This window comes from Entelurus aequoreus, linkage group LG16 (assembly GCF_033978785.1).
Source record: "Entelurus aequoreus isolate RoL-2023_Sb linkage group LG16, RoL_Eaeq_v1.1, whole genome shotgun sequence".
In the NCBI taxonomy this organism is placed as follows: Eukaryota; Metazoa; Chordata; class Actinopteri; order Syngnathiformes; family Syngnathidae; genus Entelurus; species Entelurus aequoreus.
The window spans coordinates 48,631,023-48,653,613 of NC_084746.1; the positions used below are offsets into that span (position 1 = coordinate 48,631,023).

A 22,591-nucleotide genomic window follows, 5' to 3' on the forward strand; every position below is an offset into this window, starting at 1 on the left:
AGGATGACGCTTTAAGGGATGCGGCTGATGAAAGCTGGGGTTATATTATGGTTAAGGGGAGGATTTCAAGTTCTGATCTTGAGTAATTTGTGCGATTGTGTTGTATCTGTACGCAACATCAGCACTAAGGCTGAAACGACGCGTCGACGTCACCGGTTACGTAAATACGTCGACGCCGTTTTTGTGCGTCGACGCTTCGCATAATGACGTCACACTACCGTCATGGCGAAGCGCAAAGCAGACGATCAAAGCAGACGATGCGAGCGAGGGGGAAAAATCACGCCAAAAGTGGTCAAAAGTGTGGGAGTATTTCAATAAACGGCCTAATAATGTTGTTGTATGCACACTGTGTCGAGCGGAAATGGCCTATCATAGCAGCACAACGGCTATGAACGAACATTTGAAAAGAAAACCATCAACTATTCAATCGTCCGCGCGAGCATAAGTTGTCATCATTACACAAAAACATGAATGTGTCATTTGTATCTGCTAGGGGTGTAACGGTACGTGTTTTGTATTGAACCGTTTCGATTCGGTACGGGGGTGGACCGAACGAGTTTCTAAGCTAAAGCTAAAGTCTTAACAAGCTGCTTTGCTCCTACTGCTTCTGTCTCAGCATTGTCCCACCCACACAACCATCTGATTGGTACACACAAAGCATTATCAGGCAATCAGCAGTGCGTATTCAAAACGTTAGCAGCCAATCAGCAGTGCGTATTCAGAGCGCATGTAGTCAGCGCTTCAGCGTGGAGCAGATATGTGTTTAGCAGGTGAGCATCAGGCAGCGGACTCTCCCCAAATGATAATAAACACCTCCCAGTCAACTACTAGTAACATCACTATGAGCCCGTTGACTTTCTAGAAACTTCAACTGCAGCTCAGCTCACTCGCAGTCCTGGCTTGAGGTGAAGGCTAATTAGCTTTCAGTTCCAGCCACATCGACCCCTTCTGAGCGCCTATTTTCAGCTGCTGGGAATATTGTAAACATGAAAAGAAGCAGAGCATGTAGACGTGCTAACCTTTCTTCATTACAACTGTTAGTCACTCACTGGAATGAGTAGTATTGGTTATTGTGTACTTTGTTGGACTGGATGTTTATTTTGCACATTTTAAAAGCAATACTTAATGTTTACAGTGCTCCAGAATATTTAGATTGGCACTTTTTTGTATTGGATGATTATCTTTATTTTTGCACATTTTAGCAAATAAGCAATACTTTCACTTTTGTTGAAATGTTTACACTGTTGTTACAGAATGTTTCGTTTTGCACTTTTTTGTATTGGATGTTTATCTTTATTTTTGCACATTTTAAAGCAAAATAAGCAATACTTTTACTTTTGAAATGCTTATACTATTGCAGAATATTAAGATTTGCACTGGATGTTGACTTTTATATTTGCACATTAAAAAGCAAATAAGCTACTTTTAATTTTGTTAAATGTTAAAAGTTTTAAATGTTTACATTGTTACAGAATATTTAGTCATGTTGTTGTCAATGTTGACTGAGTGGCCATACTTCTTTTTTTTTGTAAATAAAAGCCATGCCTTTTGAAAAAACTGACCTACATTTATTTTTTTCATCTTCATTTTGAATAAAAAAATAATCGGTAAAAGGAAAAATAATCTATAGATTAATCAAAAAAAATAATCTATAGATTAACCGATTAATCGAAAAAATAATCTATAGATTAATCGATAGAAAAATAATCATTAGCTGCAGCCTTAATCAGCACAGACGCGAATTAAGCCCCGTATGTGTGTCATCTGGTAGATGATGACCTGAGGTTTGCTCTGCATCTGAGACTTTTTCAGAAACGGACAGGCAACTTTTTATTAAAACACTCCATTTAGTTGGCCCTTACTGTTCTAATAAAGTGTGCAGGTTCTACAGCGTTAACAGTCGAGTGGGTTGAGGACAACGCACTCACCTTGAGCCAGTTATGAGAACGCTTGGCAATTTCATAGGTGGCATTCTTCTCCAGAGTCTTGACCATCAGGCCTTCACAAGAGTCTACACACACACACACACACACACACACACATCTTTTAGTCATTGTGAGAGACTCATGCACGTCTTTTGTCTTAATATAGAGCTGATATTAGCACTCCCTGCTTTGTATTCATGCTGCACAATGGCACACAAACAAGTTGACACACAGCAGGAAGTGACGCACGTGCATACACGCACACACACACACACAAAAGCAGGCAACAGGCAGGAATAAACCACAACTCAATGTCATACAAACAGTTCAAGGATTACAAAGGGATGTCAGGAAAGAAAAGTGGAAAGTAAGCCACAACGCACACAATTGCACAGACACACACAAACGCACACCTCGGACAGACTGCTCCAGGAACTCGGCAATGGCGTCTGTGTTGTCAGAGTCGATGGATCGGGCAAACAAAAATTCTCCTTCCACTTCGGTGAAGCTCTCTCTCAAAAGAGCGCGGCGCTGACACAACGGCTGGCGCACCAGCGACTGTGCACACACAAACACATTGAAAAGGACAAAATATACAATGTTACAAATGGCCAAAAAAAAAGCACATTCTTCCACTTAGCTTGCGGTCTGACACTGACAAGGAGTAAACACAAGAAAAGTAGCTGCACGCACATGCACATCGAGATGCTCTACAGAGGTATAACAGTTTTGAACAAACTTGAACCACCCACATTAAAGACACTCTCGGCACGAAGAGCGGAGTTCCGAACGCCCACTGCAGTTTAAGGGTCATTTAGAAAACTGAAACAATGGAACACAAACTCTTCTCAAAAATTGCAATTATGAAGGAACGAGTAAAACAAAAATTATGCTTTTTTTGGTAAGCTACTTACAATTAGGGGCATCTCGTTTTCCCTTAGGATTATATCCCTCAGAGTCTTGAGTACTAACCTGACTCTCGCCAGACCCTTGTAGTTCGCTGAGCTCCACACAAGGATCTGGGATCGAGGGCAATGTAAACTCCTTCAAGATAGCAAAAAATAATGAACCAATCAGGATCGCCGGGCGGGATTTAATAGATGAGACATAGCGCCGAAGCGACTTGTTTGATTCAAACAACAATGGCGGCACGCAGAGAGGAGTCATGAGCTGACATTGATTCTGCATATTTTCTTTACACAAACGACATCGATCGTCTACTGACATTGCTGTGTTGTTTCAGTAAAAGTTCTCTAACTTTTCGCTCTGTCGTTATCCAATATGTCGGCTGTTCTGTTTTGGATTTCCCAGCGTCGCTCTCATCAGCGTCACGGGTTGATTTCCATGTGAGTGGTTGAAGTAGCATGTCATTCAAGATAACAGACAAGTGGTTTATCCAATACAATACAATGATTTGTTTACAAGGCCCCGCCTTCTGAAATACATCTCCTATTGAGAAGTCCCAGATCCTTGTGTGGAGCTTAGCGAACTACAAGGATCTGGCGAGAGTCAGGTTATTGAGTACTGGCCGATACCAATAATGATACAATAACAGCAGAAATCATGCAAATTCTTATAATGTTCTAGTGTGGAATGTTAGAAAAGGTTTGATCAAGTGAAATTTCTTAAACAGAACAGTGGTAGGTATGAAAAACACTGACCTATTCATTACTAACTGCCTGGAATAGACTTATGAGGTATGAAGTGGAGTGGTAGTTTGTTTTTGGAAACACATGAAGGCCACAATAAATATTTACTTTAAGCGTAAGACGCAGCAAATTGAATGATGTGGACACATTTGTTACCGGATACTTTCGAATACGCTTCTGCCTTGGAGACTTTAGCTACGTTCACACTGCAGGGTGAGATGACCGGTGTTGGTCAGCATACCCTAAAAAAGCAACTGTTGATGTTATTTTTAATTTCATTATTACATATGCTATTACGTTGGATAACACCCTTAACGTCGAAGATACTTGTATTAACTGATTAAAGAATAAAACCACTATATAGGTATGTATCTGAAATCAATACATTCTGGTGTGCTATTAGATAAAAATGTATTTAAAAAAATAAGTACTATGTAAAGTAACAACTAGAGATGTCCGATAATGGCTTTTTTGACGATATCCGATATTGTCCAACTCTTAATTACCGATTCCGATATCAACCGATACGATATATACAGTCATGGAATTAACACAATATTATGCGTAATTTTGTTGTGATGCCCCGCTGGATGTGTTAAACAATGTAACAAGGTTTTCCAAAATAAATCAACTCAAGTTATGGAAAAAAATGCCAACAGGGCACAGCCATACTTATTATTTAGGTCACAAAGTGCATTATTTTTTTTGGCATGCCTCAAAACAGCAGCTTGGAATTTTTGAGGTGGGCGGGGTTGGGACGGCGGGGTTGAGGGATTCTGGGTATTTGTTCTGTTGTATTACGGTGCGGATGTTCTCCCGAAATGTGTTTGTCATTCTTGTTGGGTGTGGGTTCACAGTGTGGCGCATATTTGTAACAGTGTTAAAGTGGTTTATATGTCCACCCTCAGTGTGACCTTTATGGCTGTTGACCAAGTATGAATTGCATTCACTTGTGTGTGTGAAAAGCCGTAGATATTATGTGATTGGGCCGGCACTCAAAGGAAGTGCCTTTAAGGTTTATTGGCGCTCTGTACTTCTCCCTACGTCCGTGTACACAGCAGCGTTTTAAAAGGTCATAAATTATTACTTTTTGAAACCGATGCCGATAATTTTGAAACCGATACCGATAATTTCCGATATTACATTTTAAAGCATTTATCGGCCGATAATATCGGCAGTCCGATATTACCGGACATCCCTAGTAACAACATTAAATATTGAAAGTAAAAAACCCAATACGGTACTAAAAATGCAAACTTAGATAAAAAGACACAAGGGAACATTTGGAACTTTAGATAAAACTTTGGCGGTAAGATGAGGCGCCGCCCCCGCCTCGCCGCAGCTTTGCTCCGGCGGCTTGGGCAATGTGGCGGCGGCTCCCGAGGCTGAAATACAATCCTTGTCCTGAAGTTATGGATCTGACTTACCGACTGATGCTGATCACTTACAATACCTAAAATGCTATTAGTATGAAGACCTAATAAAAACAAATTTCAGTTAACTAGGGAAACCAACCTTTATTTGGTTTTGTAGACCACGCATCCGGCGCACGATGGGTGACTCGGTGGATATGATGCATCATAATGGTCATAACGACAAAGCTTACCGCTGAAAAAAATACTCTTTCCTCATACAGGCACCGGGAGAATGCACTCACTCAATGGCAGGCAGTCAGTCGTCTATAAAGGGTGAAGTGTTAGGAATGGGCTTTATGCTGTCCACACCAGCAGCTCTGTTAATGTCAGCTTTACAGATGCCGTTGCTGTCGTGCAGGCAATGTGTTGTGATGTAGATGTCTAGCACAACACATGGTGGCATTAGTCACAATACAGTTAACTACAGCCACCTGGTTCTAGGAGGGAACTGCATCACACTGGACACAAAGTGGCAAGTGGCAAAAAAAAACAAACAGTGGAACAATAACAACTAAATAATGTAGTGGAAGACAAGTTATTGCTGTTTTAGGAAGCGAGCAGCAAAGTAATGGCACAAATTAGGAGTCAGTGTTTTAATTAGCTAATTCGTTTCGGTCCACTTGGGGGTAAAACAATAGTGCTGATTTGCATTTGGCTAAATGCAACTTCAGGGAATCTGCTTTGCAATTGTGTCTTGTATGGCGGTAAATGTGTGCTCTTTTACCCACAATCATGTGACACAATCTAGTTCTCCAACACACAAACTCTCTGCTGGAATTACAATTAGCACGAGCGTCATAATCTGTTTACGGCCCCCGGCTGCATCGCCATTGGCATTCAGGGACAAGAGCGCCACCGTGTTGGGACGACATGCTCACAAAACACACACTGACAAACACACGAAACGAGAAGAAGAAGAGTAGAACGTGTCCTCCTGGAGCAGAACTTACCTCGCCATTGAGGTAGAGGATGTCGAAAGCGTACACGCACACTTGGACTTTGATCTCGGCTGCGTCCACATCCTGCAAGGAGGCAAACATATCGTTAGGAGTATGCAAATTACTCACAAATTGCCGCGTCCAACTTTGGGAGCTGTCGAACGGAGCGCCTTCAGTTTATTAGTGCACATTTTGTGTGAGCGTATGCCTTCCCACTACCTTTTTCACGTATCACCGCTAATAACGACGCTTGTTTGAATGTCTTCCTCGAATCCTCCCAGGAAAAGGACAATTTATGCAATAAAACGTGGCGGAGCACATGTAGAGGCTGTGCTTGTTAAAAAACTAAAAAAAGAAAAAAAAAAGCTCCCATTTCAACCTTTTAGCTTTCTCTCCAGCGCTTTGTCATTAAATTATGCAGCACAAATCTGTGCAAGTCAAACAATTTCAAAACCTCAACTAGGGAAGTAAAATGCTGCTCTGAAGTAGAAACCTTCATGGGCCGCCTCAATATGGCCGTTCAACACAATCCTGCGTGTTGTGTGTGCACAGTGTGTCAATGTGTTGTTGAATAGTGTCTGCGACCTTTCAGCGGGGCACATTTAAACCATCATTACAAATAACCACCATGCCCTGAAAAACACAACCACGGTAATAATCTCCATGCCCTCCATTTGAGCGTGCCTCATTCTTTCTTCCCTTTCTTCATTTGCCGCGATGTCACCGCGCGGTAACGAGAGGACGCCGACTGCGATGTGATCTGTGTGGCGGAAAGACGCCATTATTCTGATCAAAACTAAAAACGCGCCTCGCTGACATTTGTAATCTCGCGCCCTTGCCACCTTCTAATAGTCACCCCGCTTCCTCCTGTCCTTATCCTCCTCTTCCTCCTGCTGCTGGATCATCTCACTCCATCAACCCACGCTTCCTGGCCCTTATCTCCTCTTTTCCCTTCTCAGCATACTTCACCTGGATCATTCATTTTCCTCATATCTCAGCGTCTTTTCTCGTCGCACGTTCTTACCTTCCTCTTGCGAGTGGTGAGGACCTGGAAGGGCTGTATCTGCTTCTTCTCGCGGTCCCAGGCCACCGCCTCCGTGTCCAGGACACAGGAGATCACAGAGTCCTTCTTCACCTGTGAATTAAGGTAAAAAAGACAGGAAATATTGTGGCTGTTTAAAGACCTGCAATTAACCCCAGTTTGTTTTAAATAGCTTTTCAAACATTAACAATCCTTCCAACCTTTTGGTCAGATGCCCAATTTCTGCCAGGCAGACATGTTTTCAGTGTAATCTATTGTATTGAGTTAGGGCTACAGCTTGTCATTCCAACATGCATGCAAATAACACAGCCGACTGCAGTGTGGGTTCAAAAGAAAGCTACTCTAACCTCTGTTCCAGTTCTTCCACACCAAAGTCATCCAAGCATGTGCTATGTGCACCGAGACCAGAAAAACACTCGTCCCCGATAAATTAGTTGTTAAAGGCCTACTGAAAGCCACTACTAGCGACCACGCAGTCTGAGTTTATATATCAATGATGAAATCTTAACATTGCAACATATGCCAATACGGCCGGGTTAACTTATAAAGTGACATTTAAAACTTCCCGGGAAATATCCGGCTGAAACGTCGCGGTATGATGACGTATGCGCGTGACGAAGTCAGAGTAACGGAAGTTATGGTACCCGTAGAATCCTATACAAAAAGCTCTGTTTTCATTTCATAATTCCACAGTATTCTGGACATCTTTTGCAATTTGTTTAATGAACAATGAAGGCTGCAAAGAAGACAGTTGTAGGTGGGATCGGTGTATTAGCAGCGGACTACAGCAACACAACCAGGAGGACTTTGTTGGAGCGCTAGCCGCGCTAGCCGCCGACCTCACCTTGACTTCTTACGTCTCCGGGCCGCCAAACGCATCGGGTGAAGTCCTTCGTCTTTCTGCCGATCGCTGGAACGCAGGTGAGCACGGGTGTTGATGAGTAGATGAGGGCTGGCTGGCGTAGGTGGAGAGCTAATGTTTTTAGCATAGCTCTGTGAGGTCCCGTTGCTAAGTTGCTAAGTTAGCTTCAATGGCGTCGTTAGCACAGCATTGTTAACCTTCGCCAGCCTGGAAAGCATTAACCGTGTATTTACATGTCCACGGTTTAATAGTATTGTTGATTTTCTATCTATCCTTCCAGTCAGGGGTTTATTTTTTTGTTTCTATATGCAGTTAAAGCACGATGCTATCACGTTAGCTCGTAGCTAAAGCATTTCGCCGATGTATTGTCGTGGAGATAAAAGGCACTGAATGTCCATTTCGCGTTCTCGACTCTCATTTTCAAGAGGATATAGTATCCGAGGTGGTTTAAAATACAAATCCGTGATCCACAATAGAAAAAGGAGAGTGTGGAATCCAATGAGCCAGCTTGTACCTAAGTTACGGTCAGAGCGAAAAAAGATACGTCCATCACTGTCTCTCAAGTCCTTCACTGTAACGTTCCTCATCCACGAATCTTTCATCCTCGCTCAAATTAATGGGGTAATCGTCACTTTCTCGGTCCGAATCTCTCTCGCTCCATTGTAAACAACGGGGAATTGTGAGGAATACTAGCCCCTGTGACGTCACGCTACTTCCGGTACAGGCAAGGCTTTTTTTTTTTATCAGCGAGCAAAAGTTGCGAACTTTATCGTCGATTTTCTCTACTAAATCCTTTCAGCAAAAATATGGCAATATCGCGAAATGATCAAGTATGACACATAGAATGGATCTGCTATTCCCGTTTAAATAAAAAAAAATCATTTCAGTAGGCCTTTAAGACACAGGACCGCAATATCAGTGAACGTATTATAAGTAAAACTGGAAGCCAAAGTGACACTTTTGAAGTTAAAGTTTCCAGATTAAGTCTAGCAGAAATCATGGAGTATTCTGAACAGGTAATGCAAAATCTATATGTGGTAAGCAAATTAATGAATTTATGGTAAACACTGCAATTGTCCAAAATGTCTTGCTAATAATGTGGATTAAGGAACTACCTCTCATTGATTCATTATTTTAAAGAGTGCCTTTCAAAATATCCTAACCCATTTACAGTTAATTAAATTTGATAAAACTAGAGTAAAGTGTTCACCCATCTGTAAAGCATGTTTGAAATAAATGTAATCCATAACCAAATGGACTGTGATTGATCACTCGAGCTGAGAGCTGTGTTTTTGTTAACTGAAGAATTGAGCATAGCTAAATGTTTTTTGTTTTTTTTTTAAAAGAAGATTGGAGATTATACCCAACTTTTTCTATATTATTTTCAATGCTTTTGCTTATTTCTTATCTCAAAACACCTTTTAAGTTCGGATCCTATTATGAAAAACCTACTCGTCTTACTTGTTGGTGCCTGTGCTACAAATGTTTTTCCTTTAGTAGCACCGGTGCTACTAGTGAAGAAGCCAAGCGTACAGCACTCACTGTATGGGGTATTGTGTGGTTTTGAGGACAAAAATGAATTTATTCAATTTTGGATTAAGGCTGTAACATAACAAAATGAACAGTGTAAACAAAAACGTGAAGCGCTGAGAATACACTATCTAGTTTCTATAGTTTCTTAGTACAGATTCGTTAAAACTGGCAGGTAAAAAACTATATAAAGATTGTTCATCGAGAAACAAGGATATGAAAAAATTCCCTGTGATATTGGTTTTTGCTATTTCACCGAGTGATGTAATTATTACGTTATTTCATAAAACTGCGGTAGTTGTTGTACTACATTCTATTGTATTGTTTTTCATACAATATTCCTTTTTTAAAAAGCATTTTGCAGGTTAAAATGGTGCTGTTTTGGAGGGGCATAGCACAGATTCATTTGATTTCCATTCATTTCAATGGGCAGCACTGTTTTGCAACACAAGTTACCGTATTTTCCCGATGAAAGGGCGCACCGGATTAGAAGGCACACGGTCGATGAGCGGGTCTATTCAGGTCGTTTTTATACAAAAGGCGCACCGGATTAAAAGGCACATTTTCTTTCTAAATTTAAAACACTTTCTTGTGGTCTACATAACATGTGATGGTGGTTCTTTGGTCAAAATGTTGCATAAATTATGTTTTATAGATCATCTTCAAGCAGCTTTGTGACAGTCGCTTCAGGATACACCGTTTTTTGGGCGGTTCTATTTACGTGGCTCACCTTCGGCAGCGTCTTTTCTCTGTCATCTTTGTTGTAGCGGTGTAGCGTGCAAGGAAGGGAGTGGTTGAAGTGTCAAAAGATGCAGCTAACTGTTTTAATGACATTGAGACTTTTACTTTAATCAATAACGGAGCAGCATATTCTCATCTGTGGCTCACTAGTGCAACAACAACGCCAGCAATGTGTCCCGTGAAAAAACATCCGACCGGAACTCTGTAATAACTTAAAGGCCTACTGAAACCCACTACTACCGACCACGCAGTCTGATAGTTTATATATCAATGATGAAATCTTAACATTATAACACATGCCAATACGGCCGGGTTAACTTATAAAGTGACATTTTAAATTTGCCGCTAAACTTCCGGTTCGAAACGCCTCTGCGGATGACGTATGCGCGTGACGTAGCCCGGCGAACACGGGTATGCCTTCCACATTGAAGCCGATACGAAAAAGCTCTGTTTTCATTTCATAATTCCACAGTATTCTGGACATCTGTGTTCGTGAATCTGTTTCAATCATGTTCATTGCATTATGGAGAAGGAAGCCAAGCAAGCAAAGAAGAAAGTTGTCGGTGCGAAATGGACGTATTTTTCGAACGTAGTCAGCCACAACAGTACACAGCCGGCGCTTCTTTGTTTACATTCCCGAAAGATGCAGTCAAGATGGAAGAACTCGGATAACAGAGACTCTAACCAGGAGGACTTTTGATTTGGATACACAGACGCCTGTAGAGAACTGGGACAACACAGACTCTTACCAGGATTACTTTGATTTGGATGACAAAGACGCAGACGTGCTACTGTGAGTATGCAGCTTTGGCTTTTTTTTGCGTATGTACGTAACTTTTTTAAAATATATAAGCTTTATGAACCTTGGGTTAGGTGAACGGTCTTCTGGGCTGAGTGATTGTGTGTGTTGATCATGTGTTTGAATTGTATTGGCGTGTTCTATGGAGCTAGGAGCTAGCAGAGGAGCTAGGAGCTAGCATAACACGTACCGTACCGTACGTGCGCGTCACGTACGTAACTTTTTAAAAATATATAAGCTTTATGAACCTTGGGTTAGGTGAACGGTCTTTTGGGCTGAGTGATTGTGTGTGTTGATCAGGTGTTTGAATTGTATTGGCGTGTTCTATGGAGCTAGGAGCTAGCAGAGGAGCTAGGAGCTAGCATAACAAACACGCAGGTGTTATTATGCAGGATTAATTTGTGGCATATTAAATATAAGCCTGGTTGTGTTGTGGCTAATAGAGTATATATATGTCTTGTGTTTATTTACTGTTGTAGTCATTCCCAGCTGAATATCAGGTACCGTGAGTATGCAGCCTTGGCTGCTAAACATTCGATAACTTGACCGTATGTGCGCGTCACGTACGTAACTTTTTAAAAATATATAAGCTTTATGAACCTTGGGTTAGGTAAACTGTCTTTTGGGCTGAGTGATTGTGTGTGTTGATCAGGTGTTTGAATTGTATTGGCGTGTTCTATGGAGCTAGGAGCTAGCAGAGGAGCTAGGAGCTAGCATAACAAACACGCAGGTGTTTTTATGCAGGATTAATTTGTGGCATATTAAATATAAGCCTGGTTGTGTTGTGGCTAATAGAGTATATATATGTCTTGTGTTTATTTACTGTTGTAGTCATTCCCAGCTGAATATCAGGTCACCCCCGGCTCTCACAGCATCTTCCCTATCTGAATAGCTTCAACTCCCCACTAGTCCTTCACTTGCACTTTACTCATCCACAAATCTTTCATCCTCGCTCAAATTAATGGGGAAATTGTCGCTTTCTCGGTCCGAATCTCTCTCACTTCATGCGGCCATCATTGTAAACAATAGGGAACTTTGCGTATATGTTCAACTGACTACGTCACGCTACTTCCGGTAGGTGCAAGCCTTTTTTTTATCAGATACCAAAAGTTGCAATCTTTATCGTCGTTGTTCTATACTAAATCCTTTCAGCAAAAATATGGCAATATCGCGAAATGATCAAGTATGACACATAGAATAGATCTGCTATCCCCGTTTAAATAAAAAAAATTCATTTCAGTAGGCCTTTAAGTTCCGTGGGTGAATTAAGTAAACCCATTACACCGGTAGTTTTTAGCGCTTTCATAGCGAGTCTACTGACAGATATAAGTTAAAACTTTGTTACTTTATATTATCAATGGTAACAAAATAAATGCCCCATAACAAGAAGATAGAAAAAAATAAGAGACTTATTGACTACGGTGTACAGTCTACAATGGCGGGATTGCGCAAATTTTCAAGACTTAAAGGCCTACTGAAATGATTTTTTTTTATTTAAACGGGAATAGCAGATCCATTCTATGTGTCATACTTGATCATTTCGCGATATTGCCATATTTTTGCTGAAAGATTTAGTAGAGAAAATCGACGATAAAGTCCGCAACTTTTGCTCGCTGATAAAAAAAAGCCTTGCCTGTACCGGAAGTAGCGTGACGTCACAGGAGCTAGTATTCCTCACAATTCCCCGTTGTTTACAATGGAGCGAGAGAGATTCGGACCGAGAAAGCGACGATTACCCCATTAATTTGAGCGAGGATGAAAGATTCGTAGATGAGGAACGTTACAGTGAAGGACTTGAGAGGCAGTGATGGACGTATCTTTTTTCGCTCTGACCGTAACTTAGGTACAAGCTGGCTCATTGGATTCCACACTCTCCTTTTTTTATTGTGGATCACGGATTTGTATTTTAAACCACCTCGGATACTATATCCTCTTGAAAATGACAGTCGAGAACGCAAAATGGACATTCAGTGCCTTTTATCTCCACGACAATACATCGGCGAAATGCTTTAGCTACGAGCTAACGTGATAGCATCGTGCTTTAACTGCATATAGAAACAAAAAAATAAAGGATAGAAGGAAGGATAGATAGAAAATCAACAATACTATTAAACCGTGGACATGTAAATACACGGTTAATGCTTTCCAGGCTGGCGAAGGTTAACAATGCTGTGCTAACGACGCCATTGAAGCTAACTTAGCAACTTAGCAACGGGACCTCACAGAGCTATGCTAAAAACATTACCTCTCCACCTACGCCAGCCAGCCCTCATCTACTCATCAACACCCGTGCTCACCTGCGTTCCAGCGATCGGCAGAAGGACGGAGGACTTCACCCGATGCGTTTGGCGGCCCGGAGACGTAGGAAGTCAAGGTGAGGTCGGCGGCTAGCGCTCCAACAAAGTCCTCCTGGTTGTGTTGCTGTAGTCCGCTGCTAATACACCGATCCCACCTACAACTGTCTTCTTTGCAGCCTTCATTGTTCATTAAACAAATTGCAAAAGATGTCCAGAATACTGTGGAATTATGAAATGAAAACAGAGCTTTTTGTATAGGATTCTACGGGTACCATAACTTCCGTTACTCTGACTTCGTCACGCGCATACGTCATCATACCGCGACGTTTCAGCCGGATATTTCCCGGGAAGTTTTAAAAGTCACTTTATAAGTTAACCCGGCCGTATTGGCATGTGTTGCAATGTTAAGATTTCATCATTGATATATAAACTATCAGACTGCGTGGTCGGTAGTAGTAGGTTTCAGTAGGCCTTTAAGCAGATCCCAAATACACATCAGAAGGTAAGAAAAGTTGGTTTGTGGGGGGGGGGGGGGGGGTAAAAACGCCAGATAATATGTCTGCTAATGGGTGCCATTTTGCGGTGCTTATACATGCACCTGGGGATAGGTTGATTGGCAACACTAAATTGGCCCTAGTGTGTGAATGTGAGTGTGAATGTTGTCTGTCTATCTGTGTTGGCCCTGCGATGAGGTGGCGACTTGTCCAGGGTGTACCCCGCCTTCCGCCCGATTGTAGCTGAGATAGGCTCCAGCGCCTTCCGCGACCCCGAAGGGAATAAGCGGTAGAAAATGGATGGATGGATATACACACACTTGTATGTTGAAGCACAGTATGTCTGACTACAGTAGCAGACAATCCATCAAGCGGTGCGGATTGATAGCTTACCATAGTCGTAATAAAATATTTGGACAGATTTTTGAGCGCCGTGTGTAATGTTCTCAATTCTCAATGGAACATTTAAAGTTTTGGTGTTGTTTACTGCCGTCATCTTGCAGTCTACACGCATCTCCTGTGTGTGACTGCCATCTACTGGTCACACTTATTACACCATGTACCAAATAAAATAGCTTCGAGGTCGGTAAGCACAACCAAAATTATTCCGTACATTAGGCACACTAGGTTATAAGGCGCACTATCGATTTTTGAGAAAATGAAAAGGATTTAATGTGTGCCTTATAGTCCGAAAAATATGGTATTGAAGGTCTGAGCTGTGTTGCAGAACTAATTAAACTTGAACCCTAAAGTACCGCTATATTCACTCACTCCGCAGTCACACACTGGTGGTGGTAAACTGCCCTAGATTGACAGGAACGTGAGCGCCAGTTCGCGTCAACAGCCTCTCCGACCACCATTAAACATTCAGCGTGTGCGAAATTGAAGGCAAGGCGGCAGTGACTGGAATGGATGAGGCAGGGTTTGAACCGCCAACCCTACAGCTTCGGGGTTACTCCTTTATCGTCCTGAGCCACGGCTGACATAACAAGAGGATATCTCCCAAACGGTATTGTCCTCTGTTCCCCACGGAGGAGGGCAGACAGAGTCAGTTCTCTGACCTTGCTGTCTGGATTAAAAATAAATATCAAAGTATGACGGAATACACAGGCGTCCGGCTCCAGACCAACAAACCGCCCACAGTCAAAGCTTCCAAAAGAAGTGATGCGTAAAGACACGTGGGCTCGGGTCCCACCGGCGGAATGCTGAGCAGATCACCAGCACTGCAAAGAGCTTTAAGGTTAGCAGCTGACGTTGTGTTCATACAATTGGATTTTGGGAAACAATATTCATTTAATGGATGGATGAATGAAGCCACTAAACCTACTAGATAGAGAAGTGGATCCTTAATGGATCCCCAGGGAAATCTGTTACAAGCGTTAGTTTCCTATTGTTCCCCTATTTCTGAAGCAGCCCGTTTAGGCAGCGAACTAATTGGGCTTGAGTTAATTGCACTCTCTGCTGGTTGCTGCCAGATAGTGGACTCCACTGCGACTTAACTGATGCAGTGACAACACATTTTGGTGCGGACAGTTGATTAAACGCTCAGTGGTGGTCCTCCATGCTTAATTTTACGATCAGCGGGAGTCCTGGTCAATAAGTTGCTTGACTCCCATCTCATCATAAGACATTAGACGTAACCAGTTGCGATCAGGCACCGAGTCTTGAGTCGACACTAATGAACACTTAATACGTTGGGTGTTAATGTAGCTGCTGGAAATGACTTTTGCTTCATTGAAATGCAACACGGTGCAGCATCAGGCCATCTCTTCACCATCCATTGTGCTCTAGTACATGTCAGTGGCCGAACGACGCATCGCCATGACAACCGAACATCACGGAAAAAGGGAGGGTAATTTGGACGCGATCATGCAATAGACCAGGGGTCGGCAACCCGCGGCTCCGGAGCCGCATGCGGCTCCTTGACCACTCTGATGCGGCTCAGCTTCATACATGCCGACCCCCCCGATTTTCCCAGGAGATTTATGGATCTCAGTGTCTCTCATAGATTACTCCCAGGGAAAAAATAATCCTATTTACACTCTAATTACTAAATAAAGGGCGTGCCCTAATTGCACTGCAGTAATTGTCCTCTATAGCATTTACATACAGCGTGCCAGTCCAGCCACATGTTGCATGTTGTTATTACTTGCACACACAGGAGACAGCAAACCATACTTACTCATCAGCCACACAGCTTACACTGACGGTAGCCGTATCAAACAACTTTAACATTGTTACGTTACAAATATGCACCACACTGTGAACCCACACCAAAAAAGAATGAAAAACACATTTCTGGAGAACATCCCACCGTAACACAACATAAACACAACACAACCATTACCCAGAATCCCATGCAGCCCTAACTCTTCCGGTCTACATTATACACCCCCGCTACCACCAAATCCCCCCGCTACCACCAAATCCCCCCACACATCAACCCCCTCCCCCCCTCTCCGTGCGTTGGTTGAGCGGAAGAGTTAGGGTTGCATGGGATTCTGGGTATTGGTACCGTCAGTGTAAGATGTGTGGCTGCTGAGGTAGTACGCCTTGCTGTCACTTATGTGAGCAAGCTGAAATTGCATTCTACGTGTGGTTGAGCAGGTACACTGTTAGGGCAGACTGTAGAGGGCGCCAAATGCAGTGTCATCACGCTCTGATATTCGGGAGTCTCCCGGGAAAAATGAGAGGGTTGGCAAGCATGACGCTATCTAGCGCCATTCATTCAAAACTCGCGGGCTGCACTAGCATCAAATTTCCACATTAAAGTGCGTGCCGGTGCGTGTGTCGGAGACCCCTGGTTAACATAGCACAAAGCATTTAAGCTTTGTATGCAGTGTTTTTCATTTTAAATTTTAAAAAAATTTTTGTGGCTCCCATTACTTTCTTTAATTTCTGAAACTTGCCAAAATGGCTCTTTGAGTGGTAAAGGTTGCCGACCCCTGCAATAGACCGAACGGCGGCCATCGATTTTACCGACAACTGCTTTGTCCTAAAACGTCTTATTTGTAGCACAAATGAAAACAAGAAAGACTGTACAGTCAGTTAAAAAACCAAAATAAACGTATGGAAGCACATTTAACATCCTCTCAGTTTGGAGAATGAGCGCAGATAAGAAAGAAACATGTCAGAGAGAGGAGCAGAAGAAATTGAAATACTCAGTCCTGGTAGAGTCGGGCGTGCCGAGAGGGAGAGAACCTGCGAGAGGGCGATAAAATGGTGCCGGTAGCAGAGACAAAAAAAAGGAGGTGAGAAGACAGCAGTCTGAGGCACGGGCAAAAAGGGAATAGAAAGAATATGTGAGACTGAAGGCGGTGACGAGGAACAAGAGCCAAGAAGAGAAAAAGAAAAAAAAGGTGACAAGAATGTATCAAAGCCCCGAAGAAGGATGAGAGCGACGACAAAGGTGAGAGGAGAGCAACAAGGAAAGGAACAGGTTTCATTAAAAAATCACAAAGACAGGAGATAGAAGGAAGAATTTCAAGAGTCGCACAGCTTGGAAAACATTTCTTCTGTAGTGTTCTAGTCCTGCAGCTTCTTGTCGGACACGCTCTCCTTTGGGATTGAACTAATAATGCAGATTCCCCCCAACCCCCCACACACAGACACACTTTTCTCCAAAAGTTGTTGTTTTCAGTGCCTAGAAATTTCTTCACAACTTCTTCTGTGAGGAATCCCTGAGGGAGTTACAACACAGAGAGGCCAGATCAGGGGTCAGCAACCTGTGAATCCAGAGCCACGTGTGGCTCTTCAGCCTACCTGAGGTGGCTCTTTTCTGAGCACTTTAGAAAAAAGTTCTATAATTCCACAACTCTACTATCACACAAAGTCCATCCCAATTTATACAACAACAAGCAATGCATTCAATTTATTATTTCAGTTATTGACAACTGCATATAATAGTTATCGTAACATATACAGCAGGGGTCACCAACGTGGTGCCCGCGGGCACCAGGTCGCCCGTAAGGACCAGATGAGTCGCCCGCGGGCCTGTTCTAAAAAAAAAAAAAAAAAAATTAAAAAATTTAAATAAAAAAAAAATAATTATTTTTTTATTTTTTTTTAAAAATTAAATCTACATAGAAAAAACACAAGATACACTTTCAATCAGTGCATCAACCCAAACAACCTCCCCCATGCACACTCATCCACACCCACTCACACAAAAGGGGTTATTTATTTCTGCTACCAATATTCTGGTTCCCACAACATAGACAACACATCTGCAAGGGCCACAGTCCCTGAAGCACACATGATTGTATAGGCTGCTGGTCCACTAACATTTTCATTAATTACTATTTTTTATGTAATTATTTTTATATTGTTTTACTTTTTTATCCAAGAAAATGTTTTTTATTTATTTATCTTATTTTATTTTATTTTTTAAAAAAGGGCCTTATCTTCAACAGACCAGGTTGTCAATGAAATTAGATTTTTTAAAAGGGTTTTTTAAACCAGGCCCAGTCCAGATAATGTCCAAGTCGGACTCAGCAACACACACCTTCATTCATGTACACAGAAAAAAATTAGGGAACACAACAGATTGCATATAATTTATAAACAAAACACTTTGCATTCCATTCGAAAGGACGTTCCCTTTAGATTTCCGATCCTTAACATTTTACATTTATCATAATTAAGCTTAAGGCCAGATTGCTGTGAAAATATGTCCAAAAGATTAAGAAGGTTCCGCAAACAATGAGGAAAAATCTTATCTTTGTGAATCAGCCTTTTCTGACATGAACTTCATCAAGAACAAACACAGAACACGCCTCACTGATGCACATCTGCAAGACTCACTCAGAGTTGCAGTGTCAAGTTACACACCAGAGTACAACACACTAGTTAACAGCATGCAATGCCAGGCTTCCCACTAACTGACAAAGAAACAGATACCAGATTTGGTGTCCAGTTCAAAGTGTGACATGATTTAAAAATTTGAGAGTTTACTTTTGTATTTTACATGAGTTATTATTTGTACAAACATGGTGCAAAGTAATTCATGATTTGTTAAAAAATGTTAGTGGCTAGCTAGTTAAAATGGGATATTGTGATTTCACAAGACTGTCTTAGAAGTGATCATTTGAAAATGTTCAATTTGAAAAATGTGCACTTAGAGAAAATATAAATATAAAGTGTTGCATATTGATATTTATCTGTTTCTATATATATTTATTGTGAGAAATCATTAAGATGATCAGTGTTTCCACAAAGATAAATATCATTAATTATTAATAATAACAGAGTTAAAGGTAAATTGAGCAAATTGGCTACTTCTGGCAATTTATTTAAGTGTGTATCAAACTGGTAGCCCTTCGCATTAATCAGTACCCAAGAAGTAGCTCTTGGTTTCAAAAAGGTTGGTGACCCCTGATATACAGTATGTATGGTTGCATTTGAAACATTTGTATTGTTGACAGAGGTAATTATTATTATTCATTATTAATAGTGCTACTTCTATTGGTATTGTTACTGCTCCATTTGTAGTGCAATAATATAATTTCTGTGTTATTAATATTTACTTCACTGACTGCTTCTTTGCTATCATTTTTCATATCATATTTGTACATATTGTATTTGCTGATGTTGTTCTGTTGTCTCTCTGTCTTATCCACCTTTTGTCCTTGCAATTTCACCCCCGGTCTTCCTTTTGTTCTTCTTTTTATCCACAGCTGCACCAAACATTAATATAAATCCATTTAATAAAGTCAAAAACTAATTAGGCAACAAGAGAAGTAACCCACACTTCTCTTTCGTAAAATACAAATCTGTACAGCAGATATGGGCATCTACATCAACAATATGATTTGCCTGAGTGGCTGGACAGGACAAAAAAAAAAAAAGAAATCAACAAAAAAAACATACCGGTACTTCTCTTTACCGTATTTTCCGCACTATAAGGCGCACCTAAAAACCTCAAATTTTCTCAAAAGCTGACAGTGCGCCTTATAATCCGGTGCACCTTATATACACTACCGTTCAAAAGTTTGGGGTCACATTGAAATGTCCTTATTTTTGAAGGAAAAGCACTGTACTTTTAAATGAAGATAACTTTAAACTAGTCTTAACTTTAAAGAAATACACTCTATACATTGCTAATGTGGTAAATGACTATTCTAGCTGCAAATGTCTGGTTTTTGGTGCAATATCTACATAGGTGTTTAGAGGCCCATTTCCAGCAACTATCACTCCAGTGTTCTAATGGTACAATGTGTTTGCTCATTGGCTCAGAAGGCTAATTTGATGATTAGAAAACCCTTGTGCAATCATGTTTACACATCTGAAAACGGTTTAGCTCGTTACAGAAGCTACAAAACTGACCTTCCTTTGAGCAGATTGAGTTTCTGGAGCATCACACTTGTGGGGTCAAATAAACGCTCAAAATGGCCAGAAAAAGAGAACTTTCATTTGAAACTCGACAGTCTATTCTTGTTTTTAGAAATGAGAGCTATTCCACAAAATTGTTTGGGTGACCCCAAACTTTTGAACGGTAGTGTATGGACCAATATTGAGCCACGACAGGTCTCGCAACTACGGGATGCATAACGTAACCCCAGCCTCTACTGTAGCGTCTATTCTATGCGCCTTATAATGCGGTGCGCCTTATAGTGCGGTGCGCCTTATATATGAACAAAGTTTTAAAATAGGCCATTCATTGAAGGTGCACCTTATGGTGCGGAAAATACGGTAAATGATGTGTCCACATATTCTAATGTGTTTTCTATTTATACCTAACAATCTATTACATCGTAATATTCAATTGTATCTTGTCTAAAATGTTCTACATTTGTTAACACTGTGCAAGCAATATACTGCCAATTTTTTATTCAAATGAATTGATATTGAATTTTGTTCAACACTTTCCTTTTTCCCCCACAAAGGAAGTAAACAAAATCTTACCTCAAATGACAAAAGGTAGGAAACAAAATATTATAGGTGTCAACATGTAAAAATTATGTTGTGAATGCAGTAGGGGTGTCTCGATCCTCAAAAATTGGATTATGTCAAATGTCTGATACAAACGCTCCGCTACACGTTTATTGTGCAAATCTGGACAGCCAATTAACATCTATATGTCCCCCAATAAGCACACAAAGTTGGTCTATTCTTATATTTTAGTACAGTCATTTACAAAAGGGAAACATGGTACGCTATAGGCTAATAGGAGCTTGCAGCTACAAAACCGCTAGGCGCACAAGTTTGACTTACGCAATAAATAGAGATGGGAATCTTTGGGCACCTCACGATTCGATTACGATTCAGGAGCTACGATTCGATTAAATATTGATTATTGATGCATCTTTAACTTTAACAGTTAAATTCAGTAACACATTTATTAAATTAATAAAAATGTGTGCAAAACTCTGCGATGAGGTGGCGACTTGTCCAGGGTGTACCCCGCCTTCCGCCCGAATGCAGCTGAGATAGGCTCCAGCGCCCCCCGCGACCCCGAAGGGAATAAGCGGTAGAAAATGGATGGATGGATGGGTGTGCAAAACTGGACCATAAGGGCCCTATCATAAAGGAGCTGGTCGAATCGCTCGGTGAGGTGGCTCGGTGAAGTCAGCCAAATTTTAGAACTGTCAGCATTACTTTATTTACAATAAATACATGGATTATCAATTATTGACATTTACTAATCCATTGCGATGCATCTAAAAATCGATTATTTCCCCCATCTCTAGTAGTACGTGTCCTTAATTGAACAATATTGCAGTCTAAAACAGCACATTGGTAATATCAACAAGTATCAAATAATTATAGTTGCGTGTTACTTACGCATACAAAGTCTCCAAGGCAGAAGCGTATTAGAAAATATCCAGAAACAATTGTGTCCGCATCATTCAACTTACTACATGATTAGCTTAATGTAATAAATTATTGTGGCCAATATATTTTGCCAAAAAAACAAGTACCAAAGACTGCATACATAAATTCCAGATGGTTAATAATAAATAGGTTAATGTTCTTCATACCTAGCATTTGAGTAATTTCACTTGATCAAACTTTTTCTAAAATTCCACAGTACAAAAAAATGGATATTGTATGGGAAGTCGAACATTTTTTATCAGCCCACCCCTAGAATACATTATCAGTAATAGACGTGGCGAACGTTTGACAAAGCTCTGCTTCTTCTAAACTCTTTTTCGGACATGTTGAATTGTGTAAATGAAATCACGTCATGGTCTATTTGTTTCAGACGTGCTTTCCAAGTTACATTAAGGAACATCATTTTTGACTGTCTGTTAAACCACAAAATTGAACAGGCTAAGACCTGACTGGCGAATACATCCCCCGAAGAGAACAATCTCATAAGAAAATAGTTTGCATGGACATATTCCTTCGCCTTCCCTGCCATTGACGCTGGCTTAATCAGCAAACAAGAAAAAAATCCAACTTTGAAAGATGTTTTCAAAACAAATATTAAACATTTTCTTAAAAGTAGTCTTTCATTTCAAGGTAGGCTTACACATTAAAAGCTGCATTTCACTTTGTTGTTGCTTTTCAAAGTTTATTAGGTGTGAGGTTTGTTTAGCAGCTCCAGACTTTTTGTTTTTTAGTGGAAGTGGAGGAGAAATGGCTCTTTTGATAGCAAAGTTTGCCGACCCGGGGGCTACATGTGAGAGGGAAGACACAAGAATGGAACTCCGCCATGGCCCAACAATTTTGATTTGTACAGCACCCTTTCATAGACAGCACCTCCTGAATTGAGTTCTGTTGCTGAGAAAAATGTGTTTTCGCCGTCTTCCCGCTAGCAATCAGACAAGCGCTGCTGCAAATGAAGCTATCTTTTAATCCATCACTACTTTCTAGACTAGCAACCTTGTTTATCTGAGGCGTAGCAGGGAAACTGTGGAGGGTCAAATTGGACAAAATGAAATAAATACATCTTTAA

The 22,591-nt window shown here is 41.1% G+C and overlaps 1 protein-coding gene across 2 annotated transcripts in view; it reads right to left on the bottom strand.

Moving 5' to 3' along the window:
• lig1 (ligase I, DNA, ATP-dependent) overlaps nt 1-22,591 on the bottom strand; it is a 109,486-nt gene that overhangs the window by 32,811 nt on the left and 54,084 nt on the right. For both annotated transcript variants that reach the window (XM_062023164.1, XM_062023163.1), the window contains exons 19-22: nt 6,952-7,062; nt 5,940-6,011; nt 2,339-2,483; nt 1,929-2,011 (exon numbers count right to left, since the gene is read on the bottom strand). In XM_062023164.1, coding sequence (XP_061879148.1) covers nt 1,929-2,011; nt 2,339-2,483; nt 5,940-6,011; nt 6,952-7,062 — 411 coding nt within the window. The remainder of the gene's footprint in view (nt 1-1,928; nt 2,012-2,338; nt 2,484-5,939; nt 6,012-6,951; nt 7,063-22,591) is intronic.